At 38.1% G+C, this 20501-nt stretch overlaps 1 protein-coding gene across 13 annotated transcripts in view; it reads left to right on the top strand.

Annotated features, from left to right (window-relative positions):
• Window positions 1-20501, top strand: part of CCDC171 (coiled-coil domain containing 171) — a 304789-nt gene that overhangs the window by 10771 nt on the left and 273517 nt on the right. For 11 of the 13 annotated variants that reach the window (XM_027047203.2, XM_053205076.1, XM_027047202.2 and 8 more), the window contains 3 exons: window positions 6980-7115; window positions 17006-17180; window positions 20000-20190. In XM_027047203.2, the coding sequence (XP_026903004.1) occupies window positions 6980-7115; window positions 17006-17180; window positions 20000-20190 (502 nt within the window). Of the gene's footprint in view, window positions 1-6977; window positions 7116-17005; window positions 17181-19999; window positions 20191-20501 lie in introns of those variants that run through there. The other 2 variants (XM_053205080.1, XM_053205079.1) reach the window with 2 other exon arrangements.

Raw genomic sequence — 20501 nt, 5'->3', positions numbered from 1 at the left:
TTCTTTCTTTCTTTCTTTCTTTCTTTCTTTCCTCCCTCCCTCCCTCCCTCCCTCCCTCCCTCCCTCCCTCCCTCCCTCCCTTCTTCCTTCCTTCCTTCCTTCCTTCCTTCCTTCCTTCCTTCCTTCCCCCTTCCTTCCTTCCTTCCTTCCTTCCTTCCTTCCTTCCTTCCTTCCTTCCTTCCTTCCTTCCTTCCTTCCTTCCTTCCTTCCTTTCTTTCTTTCTTTCTTTCTTTCTTTCTTTCTTTCTTTCTTTCTTTCTCTTTTGAGAACCCAAGTGTGTGTCTCCACATGCGGGCAGGGGAGGGGTAGAGAGAGAGAAAGAAATCCCAAGCAGACTCCTCACCCAGCATGCAGCCTGACCCCTGGGCTTGATCCCATGACTGACTGGCTTACTGACTGACTGACTGTGAGATCCTGACCTGAGCCAAAATTAAGAATTGAACACTCAACCCCATTGACTTCATTTTCTTAATAATGTCTCTTTGAAGTGCAAATGTTTTAAATTTTTTTGAAGTCCAGTTCTTTTTTTTTTTTAAGTATGCTCCATGCCCAACATGGGGCTTAAACTCACAACCCTGAGATAGTGTCACATGCTGTACTAAATGAGCCAGCCAGGCACCCCTCCAATTCTTTTCCTTTATGGACTATGCTTTAGGTTTCATATCTGTGTATTTATGAAATCTTTGCCTAACTTAAGGTCATGAAAATTTTTCTCCTATGTTTTCTTCTAAACGTTATATAATTTCAGTTTTTACATTTAGGTCTGTGCTCCATTTTAAGTTATCTTTTATGTATGGTGTGAGGTAAGCGTCTAAATTAATCTTTTTGCATGTGTGGATAGCCAGTTGTTTCAGAACTATTTGTTGATAAGACTGTTTTTTCCCTATTGAATTGCCTTGACACCTTTATTGAAAATTAATGGGCCAAATATAAATTTGTTTCTAGTCTCAATTATGGTACATTGATCTACATGTCTTTTCTTAATTTAATTCCATGCTATTTGTTTGATTACTGTGGCTTTGTAGTAAGTTTTGAAATTAGGAAGTAAAAGCTCTACCATTTGTTCTTTTTAAAGATTGTTTTAGTTATTCTGAGTCCTTTGCTTTTCCATGTAAATTTTAAGATGAGCTTGTCAATTTTTTACCAAAAAAGCCTCCTGGGATTATGATAGGGATTATGATGAATCTGTAGATCAATTTGGAGATGATTGCCACCTTAATGGTACTGACTCTTCCAGTGCATGAATGTGAATGTGCATTGTCTTTCATTTATTTAAATCTTTAATTTCTTTAAACAATAATTTGTATTTTCACTATAGAAAGCTTACACTGCTTTTGTTAAATTTAATCCTAAATCTTTTTTTTTGATGCTATTATACATTGAGTTATTTTTTTAAATTTAATTTTTGAATTGTTCATTGTTAATATATGGAAATGTAATTGATTTTTGTGTATTGATCTTACATTCTGTGACATTGCTAAAATCTTTTTAATTCCAGTGTTTTTGTTTCTTAATGAATTTCTTAGGATATTCTTAAAGGATCATGTCCTTTGCAATTAAAGATGGTTTTACTTCTGGGGTGCCTGGCTGGCTCAATTAATAGAGCATGTAACTCTTGATCTCAGAGTTGTGAGTTCAAGCCCCACATAGGGGCGTAGAGCTTACTTAAAAAAAAAAAAAGACAGTTTTACTTCTTCCCTTCTAATATATATTCTGTTTGTTTGTTTGTTTGTTTGTTTTCTTTCTGCATGATTGTACTGCCTAGAACCTCCAATAGAAGTGGACATCTTTGTTTTGCTTCCAGTCTTAAGGGAAGCTTTCAGTCTTTCACCAATAAGTATGCCAATTGTAGGTTTTTCATAGATGCTTTTTATCTGATTGAGTAAATTTTCTTGTATCCCTAGGTTGTTGAGGTTTTTTTTTTTAATTTATTTTTTTAACATTTATTTATTTTTGAGAGAGAGAGAGAGAGAGAGACCGAGTGTGAGTGGGGGAGGGGCAGAGAGAGAGGGAGACACAGAATCTGAAGCAGGCTCCAGGCTCTGCGCTGTCAGCACAGAGCCTGATGCGGGACTTCAACTCATGAAACATGAGATCATGACCTGAGCCAAAGTCGGATGCTTAACCAGCTGAGCCACCCAGGCACCCCAAGTTTTTTTTTTTTTAATCACAAATAGGTATTTAATTTTGTCAAATGCATTTTCTGTATCTATTAGGATGATTGTGTAATTTTTGTCTTTTATTTTAGTAAAATGGTATATCATGTCAATTGATTTTCAGACATTAAATCAACTTTCTATTTTTGGGATAAATCCCACTTGGTCATGCTGTGTAGTCATTTTAAGATGTTGTTGGATTTGGGGGGCGCCTGAGTGTTTCACTCGTTTGAGCATCCAGCTTCAGCTCAGGTCATGATCTCACAGTTTGTGGGTTCAAGCCCCGTGTCGGACTCTGTGCTGACAGCTTAGAGCCTGGAGCCTGCTTCGGATTCTGTGTCTCCCTCTCTCTTTGCCCCAACCCCGCTTGCACTCTGTCTCTCTCTAAAAATAAATAAACAGAAAAATATTAAAAAAAAAAGATGTTGTTGGGTTTGGTTTGCTAACGTTTTGTTGAGGATTTTTTGCATCTCTATTCATGAGGGAAATTGGTCTGTAGTTTCTTTCTTTCTTGTGATGTCTGACTCACTTTGATCTTAGGTAATGCTGGGTTAATAGAATGAGCTGGAAAGTGTTTCTACCTCCTCTAAAGTTAGGATTGGTATTATTTCTTCTTTAAATGTTTGGTAGTATTTACTAGGGAAACCATCTGGACTTGGGCCTTGTTTTTAGATTTTTTAAAATTATAAATTCAATATCTTCAGCTGTTATGAGTCTATTCAGATTTTGTTTGTTTTGGGGTTAGTTTTGATAATTTCAGTCTTTCTAGGAATTTGTTCATTTGATCTACATTGTCTAACTTGGCATACAATTGTTTGTAGTATTTATTACAATCCTTCTAGGTTGGCATTCCCTCTTTCATTGTTTATTTTTATAATTTGAGTCTTTTCTCCTTTTTGTCAGTCTAGCCAAAGATTTATCAAGTTTGTTAATCTTTTCAAAGTACCAAATTTTGGTTTCATAGGTTCTCTCTATTGGTTTTTTAGTTTTATTTAAAAAAATTAACTTTACATATATACATTATTTAAAGAATCTAATGTTCTACAAGACTTACTGCTATTAGGAAAAATGACAGTACTAATTTGCTTGATCACTGTCTTGATCCCTAGAAACAATCATTTTCAACTCTCCAAGATGATTTTTATTTAAAAAAATTATTATTAAAAAAATTTTTTTAATGTGACCCTCAGAATTTTTTTTTTTTTTTTTTTAATTTTAGAGAGAGAACAGGGGAGGGGCAGAGGGAGGAAGAGAGAGAATCTTTAGCAGGCTCCATGCTCAGTGCACAGCCTGACTCAGGGCTTGATCCCACGACTCTGGGATCATGACCTGAGCCTAAATCAAGAGTTGGACGCTCAGCCAACTGAGCCACCCAGGTGCCCCTTAAAAAAATTATTTTTAATTTTATTTAAAATTCTGTACTTTCTGTGTTGAAGTATAGTTGACACACAATGTTACATTGATTTCAGTACAAGATAGTGATTCAACAAGTCTATATGTTATGCTATGCTCACTAAAAGTGTAGCTGTAGCTACCATCTGTCACTATACTCTGGGCAGGGGCCAAGCTAATCTCTGTGTCATTCCAATTTTGGTGTATGTGCTGCCAAAGCGAGCACTGTCACCATACTCCGAGATGATTTTTAAAATCTGTATCTCTTAAAAATTTTTTGAAGTTTATTTATTTTGAGAAAGGGGGGGGGGATGAGTGGGGGAGGAGTAGAGAGAGGGGAATGAGAATCCCAAGTGGGCTCTGTGCTGACAGCAGAGTGCCCGATGTGGGGCTCAAACTCATGAACTGTGACATCATGACCTGAGGTGAGGTTGGACGCTTAACCAACTGAGCCACCCAAGTACCCCTGTATCTCTTAAAATTTTTTTATATTGGTATTAGATTTTTCAGGTTTAGCCATTATCTATTGACTACAGAAGATCATAATTTCATTTTCATTCATGCTTGCCTCCTTTTTCTGTCCCCTTTATATTTATTACTATTGCAATCTTGGTTAGTTTTCAATGATTATGGTATTATAATTTTGGAAACTTTCTAGTTGAGCCTCTGAGTATTTAGTTTTTTCTCTCTTGTACATTGTTTTTCTGGGATTTGATAATTCATTGATTGTTTAGTTTGCTTAATTTCTATGAATTTATCATGACTTCAACCTCATATTCCAACCAAGTTATAAGATAGTTGAAATATTCTGGTTTATTTTTAATTTTAATGCCAGCATACTTCACATACAGTGTTATGTTAGTTTCACTTGTACAATATAGTGATTCAGCAATTCTGTACATTTCTTAGCGCTCATCCTGATAAGTATGTTCCTAAATCCCCTTCACCTGTTCCACCCATACCCCGGAAGTATTCTGTTGTGTTCTGTTTGCATCTTCTTCAAGAAATCACTCCTGGAAGCTGTGGCCAGTCCAGTACTCCAGCTGGGACAGATTGCCGTTTAGTGCTGTGCTTTACTGACCAATTATTACCTGGTGCTCCTTTCTTTACCATCCTGGAAGTCCCTTTGCTGCCTTTTTTTTTTTTTTTTTTGGTCTTACCCTACTTTTGGGATCCCCTGTCTTTCTCAGTTTAAGTCCTTATTTTAGTGGAATCTTCCATCAGCCACTTCATAGGAGGTAAATGTTTTGGTGCTTGGTAGGTATGAACTAGAACTTTCTCATTCCCTTGTCTTTGAAAAGTAACTTGTTGGGCATAAAATTCTAAGTGGAAATTATTTTCCCTTGGAATTTTTTTTCAGGCATCCAGGAGATTTTTCTTTTACATTTACTTATTTGGCCTTTCTTTTCTTAGTTTGTGTTTTGATTTCCAAGAATTCTTTTTTTTTGTTCTCTGATTATTTCCTTCTTTATTACATTCAGTTTTTGTTTTATGGATATTAGACCTTCTCTTTTTGTCTGAAGATATGTTTTTTTCCTCTTTTTAAAGCTATCTTTCCCCTGCATAGTCTTTGAGGACTCTTCCCCTACCCCCACAATTTTGTCTCTTTCTAACTCTTGCTTCCTAACTTCTGGTGATCCTTAGCTGTCTGTTCACATTTAAAATAGGGGGATGCCTGGGTGGCTCAGTCGGCTGAGTGTCCAACTTTTGATTTCAGCTCATGTCATGATCCTAGGGTCATGGGATTGAGCTCTGTGTTAGGCTCCACGTTGAGTGTGGTGCCTGCTTGGGATTCTCTCTCTCTCTCTCTCTCTCTCTCTCTCTCTCTCTCTGCCTCTTTCCCTCACACTCTCACTATCTCTCTCACTCTCTCTCTCTCTCTCAAATTAAAACAATAAAAAATAAAAAAATAAATGGAGAGGGGTGCCTGGGTGGCTCAGTTGGTTAAGCATCTGACTTCAGCTTAGGTCATCATCTCACGATTAGTGAGTTCAGGCCCTGCATTGGGCTCGCTGATGTCAGTGCACAGTCTACTGTTCCCTTCTCTTTGTACCCCTCCCCTGCTTGCACTCTCTCTCTCAAAAATAAACAAACATTAAAAAAAATAAAGGCAGGGCCTATCAAGCTGATTGGAAGCTCAGTGGGTAAGACTTTGTGTTTGTGGCATTCTCTGTAGGATGATGTAGTTAAGCTGTTCATTGGAGAACCCCTAACATCAGTGTCTTTAGGTCTTTTTCACCTTGCTGGTTAGATTCTCTAGGGAAGACCCTTCCATTCTCTCCTTGGCTGCCATTGTTCTGGCAGGCAAGATGTTTTAGAAGACCTGGGCTCTCGCTTATTACATAATTTTTGACTTGAGTCTCCTATTTTTGGTGTGAGGTTTTACACCATTTGTATCTGATGTCTCTAATCCAGAGACCTTCTGTTTTATCCTCTCCAGGGAATAAACCCTTACCTAGTGTTCTGCCAGAGTGGGGAAGAGATTGGTACCCAGTTGTGTCATGTATAGGGTACAGAATCTGAGGATCTCATTTGTTTGGCAGACTTTCAACCAATTATCTTGTTTTCTGCTCTACTTTTATCCCATTTGCAAAGCTGTTGTCAATTAATTGAGCTTTTGGGGGCTCAGGTGTAAATCAGGTTGCTTTCTCCACTTTTGGCTTTAAATTCAAATCTCTTATGTAAATCAATGACCACTTATCCAACTGCTTTCTAACTTCTAATATGTTATTACTATTTTCTCATCTTCTGTGTTCTTTCTCCTTGTGAATTTTTATCTCTTAATACTCTTTGCTGATATTTTCATTAACTTTTTAATTTTAATTTGGGGAGAGAGTGCTTTAGTCTGCTGTTATTTTTTTTTAAATAAGTTTATTTATTTATTTTGAAAGGGAGGGAGAAAAAGTGCAAGTGGGGGAAGGTCAGAGAGAATCCTAAGCAGGCTCCATGCTGTCAGCACAGAGCCTGACGTGGGGCTTCATCTCATAAACTGTGAGATCATGACCTGAGCCGAAATCAAGAATTGGATGCTTAACCAATTATAACTGAGCCACTTAAGCACCCCTGGTCTGCTGTTTTAAGCCTGAATCTATATTGTTACTTACACTTCATTTTGTAATATGTATTTATTACATTTGCGATAAGTAAATATAGTATTTAAAAAAGAAAAAGAATTCAATATTTTTCAAAGCTACACAGCTTGTGATAGGATCATTCTTTAAGTACCATCTTGAAATGTTGGTTTCTTTCTAGCCATACACTCCTTTGTATTTCTACCTAGATTTTGCGATCAACATCTTTTATTAGGTTGTAAGTTTCTTTAGGGCAAAAACTGTATCATGTTCCTTGTGATTTCTGAAAAATAAGTTATTAGAATATCAGAAATGCTAGAGATTATACTTAGAATTATATTTTACTATCTCATTTTATAGGCTGAAGAATGCCTCCTCTGATGTAAAACAAATGTTTAAAAGTGAAACAGACTTGGATATTACTGCTGATCTCAGAAAGAAACTTCATCGGGCTAAGAAAGAAAAATTAGAAATAACGACTAAGCACAATGCAGAGGTAGAATTTTGTTCTCTCAAATAATGTTAAAAGCAGAGTTTGATTATTTGTGATTCACTTCATGTTACAGACTCCATATTTAACATCCCCATGACATTCTTGTGCTTAAAGAGAATTATAAGAAAGAAAGCAGGTTTTTTTTTAATATAGTGGAATTAAAGGACTTAGTTTAATGAATTATGTTTATTTGTATGTTGTCTTAAATTTATTTTAATTAATGGGTTAAACTTGATAAAAAATTAATTGATGAATGACTGTAGTGACTAAAAGATTTGTAAATTAGACATTTTTGAAATTTTAATTTAGTTTTTTATGGCTCAATTGTGGAATAGTTTTAAGTAGATTTGAGTATGGAATTTTTTTTTTAGGAGAGAGAGCAAGAGAGAGTGTGAGCGTGAGTTGGGGAGGGGCAGAGGGAGGGAGGGAGGGAGGGAGGGAGGGAGGGAGAGAGAGAGAGAGAGAGAGAGAGAGAATCTTAAGCAGACTCCACACCCAGCATGGAATCTGATGTGGGGCTTGATTCCGTAATTCTGGGATCATGACCTGAGCTGAAATCTAGAGTCGGACACTCAACTGACTGAGTCACCCAGGTGCCCCATGGAATTTTAAATTACAGTGTGATTCAGGGGTGCCTGGGTGGCTCAGTCGGTTGAACATCTGACTTCGGCTCGGGTCATGATCTCGCAGTTCGTGAGTTTGAGCCCTGTGTCAGGCTCTGTGCTGACAGCTCAGAGCCTGGAGCCTGCTTCGGGTTCTGTGTCCCCCTCCCTGCCCCACCCCTGATTGTGCTCTGTCTCTCTCTGCCTTTCAAAAATGAATAAACATAAAAAAAATTTAAAAAATACAATGTAATTCATAAATTATCCTAGTTTATTTTTGTTTTATTATATCATTATATCTTTTAGTATGTATGTATATGTATAAATAGATACTTCATGTTATATGTATATATTACAAAGATAGTACTTTCTTTCCCACTAAGATGATTCATAAATTATATGTTTATGTCTCTTCTGTCTGTTGTATTTTTCTCTGTTTTCTTGTTTTTCTCTGTTTAAATCTTTTTTTTTTCTCTGTTTAAATCTTACACGTTCTTTAAGCTTAGCTTAGGCAGCCTGGTGTGGTGGGAAGAATATCGAGTTACACAAACCTGGACTCATTTCTTGGCCCTTCTATTTACAAGATATGTGACCTCCGAGTTATTTATCCTGCTCATCATTGTTTTCCTACTGTGAAATGCTGGTCTCAAAGGGTTGTTGTGATTAGGGAAATAACATTTATAAAGTGTGCACTGTAACGGTAGCTGTAATTTATTGATATTTACACATAAACAGTATATTTACCTTCCTTCTTTGTTAGATTCTGATGCTGTCCTGTCAGGAAACCTTTTAAAACCTTCCTAGGTGAAACTAATCACTCCTTTCTTTGCTCTCCTACATCCTGTTACCGTTATAGATATTTTGGACCTAAAACATGTATTTCATGCTTACCTGCTCTTCATTTGTCTGTAAGCTTCTTGAGAGCGGGAAGCAATGGCCATGCTTTGTCTCTGTATCTTCCATTTCTCACTGACACATAGTAGGCCCTCAGTGGCTGTGTGTTGAATAAAAACAAACTTTTTTTTCAGGTTATTTAAGGAACAGTAGCTTCTGATTAAAATAATAAGCCATGGGGGCGCCTGGGTGGCCCAGTCGGTTAAGTGGCTGACTTCGGCTCAGGTCGTGATCTCGCAGTCTGTGAGTTCGAGCCCCGCGTCGGGCTCTGTGCTGACAGCTCAGAGCCTGGAGCCTGTTTCAGATTCTGTGTCTCCCTCTCTCTGACCCTCCCCCATTCATGCTCTGTCTCTCTCTGTCTCAAAAATAAATAAATGTTAAAAAAAAAAAAGGTTAAAAAAAAATAACAAGCCATGAATATATCACTGTTTTATTTGTACTTTCAGTGGCAATTGAGGTCATTTTAAAGGGTAATTGAAGTAATTGCTTTTATTTGCATTGTAATATTATGTACTGAATATGAAGTGATATTTGTTAAATGTATGTTATTTATAATCTTCAAAATTTATTTTTCAAAACCAAATGTACATTTTACTTGAGAATAATTGTGTCATTATAGATAATCATTCATCTATACTCTTTCACAACTATTCACAGGTGTCATCAGAAGTCTCACTTAGACCATGCTATTCTCTCCCTCTTTTTTTTAAGTTTATTTATTTATTTATTTATTTATTTATTTATTTATTTATTTAGAGAGAAGATAGAGCGAGCAAGCACGGGTGAGGGGCAGAGAGAGAGGGGGACAGTGGATCCAAAGTGGGCTCTGTGCTGACAGCAGAAAGCCCAATGCAGGGATCAAACTCGTGAACCACAAGATCATGACCTGAGCCGAAGTCGGATGCTCAACCGACTGAGCCACCAAGGCACTCTGCACTATTCTCTTTTATTTGATCAGAATGTTTTGAAATATGTGTTCACATTAAAGAGATAGGAAATTATTTCAGGGAAGAAAGATAATTCTCTCACAATAGGCAGTTACAATTGGTTCAATTCCAATTTCATATTACTATTCATTTTACTGTTTCAGTTATTTGTTTAGATAATTTTAAACTCATATAGTTTTTTTTTTAGCCACATAATCTCTAAATATGTCCCATTATAAAGCAAGGCAGAGAGGAATGAAATTATCTAAAAACTAAGGCCATATATTAGCTTTATCAGATACTTCCAATGCTAACACACATCATGCTGGTGATCGGCCTAAAACATCTTTAAAATCTGGGGCACCCAGCTGGCTCAGTCAGTAGAGCATGTGACTCTTGATCTCAGGGTTGTTGAGTTTGAGCCCCATGTTGAGTGTAGATATTACTTAAAAATAAAATCTTAAAAAAAAGTCTTATGTCCATTAGTGGATGAATTGATACAGAAAATGCATGTGTATACACACACACACACACACACACACACACACACACACAGAGGAATGTTATTCAGCCATAAAAAAGAATGAAATCTTGCCATTTGTGACAACATGGATGGATTTAAAAAAATTTTTTTTTAAACATTTATTCATTTTTGAGAGTGAGACGGACAGAGCATGAGTCGGGGAGGGGCAGAGAAAGAGGGAGACACAGAATCAGAAGCAGGCTCCAGGCTCCGAGCTCTGAGCTGTTAGCCCAGGGCCCGACGCGGGGCTCGAACTCACGGACTGCGAGATCATGACCTGAGCTGAAGTTGGACGCTCAACCGACTGAGCCACCCAGGCGCCCCAATATGGATGGATTTTGAGGGCATTATGCTAAATGAAATAATTGTCAGACAAAGAAAGACAAATACAGTATGATCTCATATATGGAATCTAAAAGCAAAAACCGAAAAAACAAGCTCAGATACAGAGAACAAATTGGTCATTGTCAGAGGTGGGGTGCAGGGAGTGGGCAAAATGAGTGAAGGGGGTCAAAAGGTACAAACCTCCAATTATAAAAGAAACAAGTCATGGGGCTGTAATATGCAGCATGGTGATTGTAGTTAATACTATATTGTGTATTTAAAAATTGCTAAGACAGTGAATCTCAAAGTTCTTATAACAAGAAAAAATTTGTAATTATGTACAGTGACAGATGTTAACTAGACTTATTGTGGTGATCATTTTGCAATATATACAAAATATGAAATCATGTTGTGCACCAGAAACTAATACAATGTTATATGTCAATTATATCTCAGTAAAAATAAACTAAAATACATATCTTTAAAATCTCTAGGAGTTTTATTGTTGTGGGTTCTTGGATGAGTTATCTAATTTTTCTGAGCCTCAGTTTTCTTTGATAGGTATGGAAAGAGCAGATCACTGTTGAGATTTACTAGTAGGCAGAGGGTATGGAGAGAGGGATTGCTTGTAAGACTCACTGCTTCCAGATGAGACTAAGTTGTGTTGATGTGGATGATTGGATGGGACAATGCCACAAGATTTTCGGTGTTGCAGTGGTTGTTAGAATCATTTGAGCACAGTAATACAGATGTGTGAAATAGGATATGCAAGCATGAAGCTATTCAGATGTCTCCCTGGCCGAGATGGTGATGATAGAGCAGGAAAATCTAGAGAAATGAGAATGGGAGAGGATAAAAAGAGCAATATAACTTTCTTTAGCTAAAAGGTCCTGGGAACTTAGGACCGACAAAATAGTAGACTTTTTAGGCCTCAGGACCTGAAGATACTGTTTGACTGATCCAGCCAGGCCTCTTAAGAGTAGGGGTTCTTAAACTGAGGTCCTTAGAAACAGCGAAATCAAGGAATCCATGTACTTGGATGGTTTTATTAAAAATAAAATTAAAAATTTTTTTACATTTATTCGTTTTTACATAATTCATTTTGAGACAGAGACAGAGCATGAGTGAGGGAGGGGCAGAGAGAGAGGGAGACACAACATCTGAAGCAGGCTCCAGGCTCTGAGCTGTTAGCATAGAGCCTGATGCAGAGCTCGAACCCACCAACCGTGAGATCGTGACCTGAGCTGAAGTGGACGCTTAAAATTGACTGAACCATCCAGGCACCCCTAAAAATAAAAAATTGTATTTGATGTTTATTACCCTCTAACTCACATTAAGCATTTCTTTCAGTTATGAAAGGCATAGCCCAGTTAGCCCTCCTTCAACAAGCCATAGTGGTATTAGCAGGACTTTTGACTTTATCCTCACCAGAAGTCACAGATCTACAATTAAGTTATAGAAGTATTTCAAAATATTGTTTATACTTGCCACTACTTTGAAATGACAGTGGTTGTTAGACCTGTCAGTAGAGCTTGTTGTTCATTGTGCTATTAAAGAAGTACATGATGGCATCACAAGGTTGCTTTTGTCTTATATATTTGATTTTATACTTTGATTCTTCTTGTTGTGTGTTTTATTTTATGCATTTAATTACATTATCCTGAGAAGGCTCTGCCAGATTGCACAGAGGGCCATGGCATACAAATTGTGAAAAACCTTTCTTATAGAGGCTGAGGCATGCTCTCGGGGGCATAAACGTAGATACGGGGGATGACATAGTCGGTTGAGCGTAAAGGTGTTAAAGAACGCAGACATGTTTTAAAAAGGAGGGAGACACCATTTTGTGGCTGTTGCATGTATTGAAGCTTAAGCGAGAAAACAATCTCATGGAGAGAGGATATGTTTCTCTTAGCTGTGTGGGTAGCTGAAGAAATCAAATATGGTCCAGTCAGGAAAAAAGAGGGACGTTAATAGAGGGAATTGGTTGTACACATGATGGAAGACCTAGGAATCCAAATAGGGAGTGATGAGGCCATTCAGATTAGTAAGAGCAGGAAGCCCCCACCACCTCTAGGCCAGAGGGCCAGTGGGAAGAGGTGATGTGATCAGAGTCCTGAAGTTGGGGCTGTCTGGTGGAAAGTAGAGCCATGGTAAGGGCTGTTCAGTGTTGGGGTGCTGGAGGGGAGGGATGGGGACATGGACCTCAAAAGAGTGCAGCTACCGCCAGAGATGCTGCTGGAAGTAGAGATATTTGGCGGTGGAGCATGGGAATCATATAATAGAGTAGAGTGGCTGAAGGGGGTTGGGGAATGGATCTGAGATCAAACGGGCAAATGGTTGGCGGTCCACATCTTATGCTTCAGCGTTATCACCGTTATACTCGTATGTAACTCCCATACGGCAGTACCTTCCAGGCTGCAACTCAAATACCCTCTATACAACGGTGCTCCCACACTCACCAAAATGGGCTTATTGGTCATTGTGTCCATCTCACAAATGGTGCATATTGTCACTACTGGGTCTTTATGTTGGGTGCCTCATGAATTTAATTGAAAAGTTATTACTACCAACATTTTTTTGTATGATGCCCGAGGGGAGGGGCAAAGAAAAAAACCACTAATATATATATACATGTCTTTTGAGCACTTGAAATGTGACTAGTCTGAATTAAGATGTGCTGTAAATGTAAAACACTAGATTTCAGAAACTTGGTACAAAAAATGCAAAGCAGGTCAGTAATCATTTTTCATAGGATTACATGTGGAAATAATGGTAACCTTGGATACATTGGGTTAAATAAAAGATTAAAATTAATTTCATGTATTTATTTTTACTTTTTAAAATACTGGTACTAGAAAATTTAAAGTTACGTACGAGACTTGCCTTATGTTTCTATTGGACAGCGCTGCTTTAGAAGGCTGCCCATGTCTTTAATTCCTATGTACGCCGTAATCAGATACCACCACAAATACTGGGGGTCAGACTGCTATGATTACTACTGTAATCCTGGTACCTACCGAGTACTGCGCTGGTTAATTGCTACCACTGGGACTTTGCCACTCTGGAAGTCCATTATTTCCATCAAAACTGGGGAGTTCATTTCAGTTGTGATATATTCCACCATTGTCTCCACCATCTCCTGTAATCTCTGGGACATAGAGATTAGCTACCAGAGTTTTCTAAGGGTGCTTACGTTTTCCACTCCAGTGTATTTTATAGCATTTAATTAGGAAAAGAATATCCTTTGCACTCTTGAAGAGGATGTAGTCGGGGAAAGGGGAGGTTTTGGTTTGCTCATGATGAAATCACACCCATCTCCTTAAATCTCCATATTATGTCAGGAAAGTACTGGCATTTTGACTTTATTAAGTGATTGTAGGCTGGTGTTAAGTTCAGCTTAACAGTCACCCATCCTAGTAAACTGTTGGAACTAGCTTATTAAGTCCAAATCAATTCTATGTATGTTCTGCACATTCCTACTAATACAAGATTAGCAAGATTTTGCATTTGTTTTGGTACATAAGCTATTTTTCCTGGAGCAGGCTGCATATTTCTCCTTTGGCACACTAACATCTGGGTCAATCTATGGTGACAAAGAGTGGTGGATGTGGGTCTTCGCAAATCCTCTTGCAAGGCAACTGTTTCAGGCGCACTCACTAGTAAGTCTTTAAGCAAGAGGCTTAATAATAATAAGCAAGGCTAATTATCCCAGGGAGGTGAAGCTGCTTTTGCTGGTAAGGGATGTGTAGGGGGATTTGGAAGTTTATAATTTTCAGGTTTGTCTAATTCCAGAAGTCCTCATCCCATCTCCTACCTTCCTACTTAATGCCCAACTGATACATACTATCTTAACATTAGAAACTTGGTGAAACTCTTCATTCAACTTGTAGTGTAATTCTGCATTCCCCATAATTAGATTTTGTGTGTGGTCCTTAACCTTGTCTGCCGGGGGTGACAAGATATAAGAGATTCTTTTAAAGTCAACATAGAAACTCTGACTTTCTGACTGTTGGAGCTGAGCTTCTAAAGCTCTGAGATTATCATTTTGTTTTTATCTAAGTTTTCTAACATAGTCACATTTAGCCTTCCCGCTCTACAGGTCTTGAAATAAACAATGCTGCCCTAATGGTTATGTGCAGTTGCTACCTCATTTCTTCAAGGCTTGTCCTTACATGACATTTTATTCTAAACTGCACGTGATAATTTAACAAATTGTGATCCCACTGTATGCCATGGGTCACTGCAAAAGTATCCCATTTCTGCCTGCAGAGAGGTCTTCACTGATTGATAAGAGGGACTGTCCAGAAGGATTTGAAGCAACAAGGGAGACAGAGAAGCTGCTGGAGATAGATCCTGAGCTAGATCTAGAACCACCCTGGCTTCACTACTTCTGCTCTTATAAATGTATCACAGGTGCTTCCTATTGGCCAAACGTGAGAGGCCAGTTGTCAAGGGAGCCTGGGAAATGTAGTTCATGCAATACAGAGAAGAGCTGTAGAAGAACAGGGAGGGGATCTGAGGGCAAACTGGTGAATGACTGGCACGACTGGAAATGCCCAAATATTAAGAACTTTATTCTCCTTGGGCATTAGTGGGGGAGACAGTGGGCAGGGCGGGATGGAGTGATTCTGAAACAAAGTGAGTTATCTTGAATATGTAATTAAGATTCTGTGGTTTTATTATTCACTATTAAAGGATATTTGTCAATTCTTGTTTTGTAAGTGTGTTTTGAAGACATTTACTTTTCTAAAATTTCTTAAAGACAAAGCATAAGAGACTCTTAAAAAATGAGAACAAACTGAGGGCTGATGGGGGGTGGGAGGGAGGGGAGGGTGGGTGATGGGTATTGAGGAGGGCACCTGTTGGGATGAGCACTGGGTGTTGTATGGAAACCAATTTGACAATACGTTTCATATATTAAAAAAAATAAAATTTCTTAAAGATAAAATTAGTATTTTTTATTCTTTATATGTGGAAAAAGGTGTAACTCTTGCTGTACTCTATGTAATAACAGCTACTTGTGGTAAATTCTGAATTCTGGAATTCTTTTGTCTTTTCTTATCTGGTAATGGGACTGTCTTTTTCTAGCCTGGTATAGTAGCTCAATGCTTTCCTACACGATGCCTTTCTAGCATTGTCTCTCATCCACCATCTCTTTCTCAACTGTCAGCAATAAATAATTGTTTTCCTTGAACTATCATAACATTTTTACCTCTTTTAGAAAACCTATTCCACATGCCTTTCTATAGCATTTCATTATTTGAGATCAGGGACTCCATAATGTTTTTATATATTTCTCTCTACTTGACAAATAGGAAGTGTTTTTTTTTTTTTAATTTTAATGGTTATTTATTATTGAGAGACAGAGAGAGACAAAGCACGAGGGACAGAGAGGGGGAGACACAGAATCCAAAGCAGGCTTCAGTCTCCGAGCTGTCAGCACAGAGCCCGACGCGGGCTTGAACTCACAAACCGAGAGATTGTGGCCTGAGCTGAAGTCGGACGCTCAACTGACTGAGCCACCTAGACTCCCTGACACATAGGAAGTGTTTAATGTTATTTAATGAATTATTGATTGGATTATAGAATTTTAGAGTGGGAATGTACTTTATAAATCATTTAGTTCTGACTCTCTGACCTATCTTCTGTCATACTACTCATGGAAGTATATTAGATAAATTAGATCTAGTTATTAAATATCTAGTTGTCTAGATATTAGATAAGCTAGATATTAGTTCATTAAAATCCCTGAAAAATTGGCACTTTTAATACTTTATGCTCCATCAGTAATGTTATAATCAAGAGAAATAAAATAGACAGTGTTTATTAAAGTATACTTTGATGCAATTTTCTTCTTAAAAAAAATTCGTTTATTTATTTTGAGAGAGAGTGTGAGTGGGGGAAGAGTAGAGAGATGGAGAGAGAGAAAGAGAGAGAGAGAATCCCAAGCAGGCTCTGTGCTGTGAGCTCGGATCCCGACTCGGGGCATGATTTCATGAACCGTGGGATCATGCCCTGAGCTGAAATCAAGAATTGGGCATTTAACCGACTGAGCCACCCAGGTGCCCTGATGTAATTTGCTTCTTGATTTCATATAAAGAATAGGAAGTAGAGAGGGGAGAATGAATTTTGAAGTACTTAACTATGTTCATGCATTTTTTCACTCCTTGGTCATGACTATTTCTGATGAAAACTTGCAATTATTCAGGGGTGCCTGGCTGGCTCGGTTGGTAGAGCATACGACTCTTGATCTCGGGGTTGTGAGTTCATGCCCCCAAATTGGGCATAGAGCCTACTTAAAAAACAAACAAACCAAACAACAACAACAACAAAACCCCAAAAAACCTTGTGATTTCTCTTTATTTTTGTAAGATCATATAAGAATTTTTTGCTTTTTATTTTTTTCTCTAGTGGATTCTCTAGAATTAGAAAACTAATGAGTGTCATTTGGTGAGGCTAGTGCTTCTTTTCCAGTCTTCTAGAAAAGTATAAATTGATAAATTCTTGTCTTATAAATATTATAGAAACAAATTCCTCTGAGACATTTAAATGTTTGCGTGCACGATCTCATCATCTTGGTGACATATTTTAATATTGGTTCATGATCTCGAAATCTGTTGTTAGCTGGCAAGCTATGAGAGCCAGATTGCCAAGCTGCGATCCGAGGTTGAAAAAGGAGAGGCATTGCGACAAAGTCTGGAGTATGACCTGGCTGTTGCTAGAAAGGAAGCTGGTCTCGGAAGACGGGCTGCTGAAGAAAGGTTAGCTGAGGCACATAGGATCCAAGAAAAGCTCTGTGGTAAGACTAGTTTTATTTTTCCCCATGCTGAGGGTTTTGCCCTTATTGTATATCACTGCTCCCTGTTGGGTGTGTTTACCATCTAGGGTCAGAGGTGGGGTTTTGGATTTTTGGCCTTTGATGGACAGACTTTGCTGCATGGGTATAAAGGCTTCTACAGTATGTGAACATTCATCTACTTTGCATTGATTTTTTTTTTATGTTGTATATGTATGGAAAAAGGGATTCAGAATTCTTTTAATCACTTTGTAGAGCAGTTGTTCCATGAATAGTCAATCAGCAGAATCACACAGAGCTTAAAAAAAAAAAATTCATAGGCCTCCTATCACATGTAGTCTGAATGAGAATTTCTAGCTCAAGAGAATCTATATGTCCAAGAAGCACTGCAAGTGATTCTGTTGATTAGGTTTGGGAACCATAGGGTCAGAGTGTGGTGCCTAAAGAAGAAAAAGGCAGTGGATTTAATCCTCAAACACTGTTATATAGCATATGAACACTTAAAAATCTTTGAAGTATAATATATGTAAAGAAATGTGCCTAGTGTAAGTGTATAACTCAGAAGAAGCACCCATACCATGAAATGGGAAATTACCTGCAGTCCTTCCACATGGATAACTACTACCCCCTTTTTTTTTTTTTAAGTTTATTTATTTATTTTGAGAGAGAGAGACAGAGCACAAGCAGGGGAGGGGCAGAGAGAAGGAGAGACAGAATCCCAAGCAAGCTTTGGTCCATCAGTACAGAGCCCATGTGGGCCTTGAACTCACAAACTGTAAGGTCATGACCTGGGCCGAGATCAACAGTCTGAGCCGCCCAGGTGCCCTTACTACCCTGATTTTTAATAGCAAGGATAAATTGTGCCTGTTTTTTGTACTTTATATTAAATGGAATCATATAATATGTACTCTTTCATATCTGGCTTCTTTCCTTCAACATTGTGTGTGAGTTTATTCATATTGTTGTATGAACTTTGTATTGATGCTTAATATTATATTGTATGACATACCACATTATATTTATCCATTTCTGCTAATGGGCACTTGAGTAATGTCCGGTTTTTGGTTATCAAGAATAATGTTGCTATGAACATTCCTTTTTTTTTTTAAAAGATTTTATTAATTAATCTCTACACCCAAAGTGGGGCTCGAACTCACAAGAGTCACATGCTCTACTGACTGAGCCAGCTAGGTGCCCCAGTGTTGCTATGAAAGTTCTTGTACGTAGCAGGTCTTAATTAAAAGAATATTGAGCATGAATTCAGAAGATTTAGGTTTAGGTCTTGGTTTTACCACTTACTTACTGATATTTGAACTTAGGTTTTTTTTTTTTTTTTTTTTAACGTTTATTTATTTTTGAGACAGAGAGAGACAGAGCATAAACAGGGGAGGGGCAGAGAGAGAGAGGGAGACACAGAATCCGAAACAGGCTCCAGGCTCTGAGCTGTCAGCACAGAGCCCGACGCGGGGCTCGAACTCACGGACTGTGAGATCATGACCTGAGCCGAAGTCAGACGCTCAACTGACCGAGCCCAGGCGCCCCTAACTTAGGTTGTTTTAAGGATGAAATGAAAACAAAAACAAAAACAAAAAACCGAAAGTATTTTATTAAGCACGTGGGACTGAACAAATGTTAAGCTGTAGTCATTGTAAAGGTTCTGGTCCCTAACTGGCCAGCTGTCTTAGGTTATTGCCATCGGTTGGAAGTATTTTTGATTACCTCTGGCATTTAATAACCACACCACTACCTGGAACTTAGGAATATAAGAATTGAAAGGCACTAGATATACAAGTTAATGACTTTTATTTAATTATGAGGAGATTGAAGTCCAGAGAAGATAGGATGTTATTTTCCTGATGTCAAGTGATTTCAACAGACACTTTACAGAGGAAGATAGAAGAATAGCCATTAATGAAATTAAAAATTTTTTTCTTTAAGTTTATTTTTGAGAGAGAAAGAGAGCAAGCACGAGTGGGGGAGGGGCAGATAGAGAGGAGACAGAGAATCCCAAGCAGGGTCCGTGCTGTCAGTGCAGAGCCTGATGTGGGGCTTGAACTCATGAACCATGAGATCATGACCTCAGTTGAAATCAAGAGTCAGACGCTTAATCGACTAAGCCACCCAGGCGCCCCAAGCCCACATTTTTTTCTTAAAAGATTTATTTATTTAAGTAATGTCTACACTCAGTGTGGGACTTGAACCCTGAGATCAAGAGTCTCATGCTCCACTGACTGAGTCAACCAGGTGCCCCCCCCCAAAAAAAAAACTCCCCACAATATTTGACTTACTTTCTTGAATAGGAGAAAAAGCAGTAGAATGTAGCTGGTGCTATAGGTACACCTAAACTTGGGCATGATTCTAGGAATATGTCATATTGGGGCGCCTGACTGGCTCAGTCGGTTAAATATCTGACTTCGGCTCAGGTCATGATGTCATGGTTTATGAGTTTGAGCACCGCTTTGTGTGAGCCCCGCTTCTCTCTCTCTCTCACTCTCTCTCCCTCTCTCTCTCTCTCTCTCTCTTTCTCTCTCTCTGTCTCTCACTCGCACCCTCACTCTCTCAAAAAAAAAAAAAAGGAACATGTCATACTATTTCATGGCAAAATCACCATTGTCTGGAGGGGAAGAAGAGATTAGGAAATTAGAGAATAGATTATTCTGAAACAGTGAGCTCTCCTAGAGCTTACTGATGTGAAGTGGTTAAATCTTTTGTCCTAAGATCACGCTGTAAATGGAATCAACTCCAACGCCTAGGTGTTTGAACTCCTAGGGATTTAATCTGTGGTTGGAAATATACCTATTATTCTTTTATATTTTTAACAGCTCAGAATGCAGAACTTCAGGGAAAGGCAAATGAGATCGAGAAAGCATTCCAGACTTCTCAGCTGAAATGGAAAGAAGAGTGCAGAAGATTTGAACGTGATTTGGAGGAGAGAGACAATATAATTCAAAATTGCAATCGAGAACATGATTTACTTATGAAAGAAAAAAGCAGACTAGAGAAAACTCTACAGGTACCTTATTTTTATAAAGGAAATTTTCTATATTCATTGAGATGTGTTACATGTTATTTGAAGTTATCCTTGGAAAGGAAAATAACTACCAGAAATCAAGAAAATCTGGTTTCCTCTCACCCACTGTGTCTCTTTCCCTCTCTTTCCTTTCAGGAGCATTTTTGTGGGTCTCTTTTGTAATATGCTTTAGCAATACATTAATATGTACACTGCCTCTTTTATGAAAAACAGTTTGAGATCTCTGATCAAACTAAAAGAGCTCAATTTATGTGGGATTATAAGAAGATGAGAACCTTTAGGTCCAGTAGCAT

The sequence above is a fragment of the Acinonyx jubatus genome, chromosome D4 (assembly GCF_027475565.1).
Source record: "Acinonyx jubatus isolate Ajub_Pintada_27869175 chromosome D4, VMU_Ajub_asm_v1.0, whole genome shotgun sequence".
Lineage (NCBI taxonomy): Eukaryota > Metazoa > Chordata > Mammalia > Carnivora > Felidae > Acinonyx > Acinonyx jubatus.
Note: the sequence above shows the minus strand (reverse complement) of the source record. Positions and strands in the feature narration are given on the sequence as shown.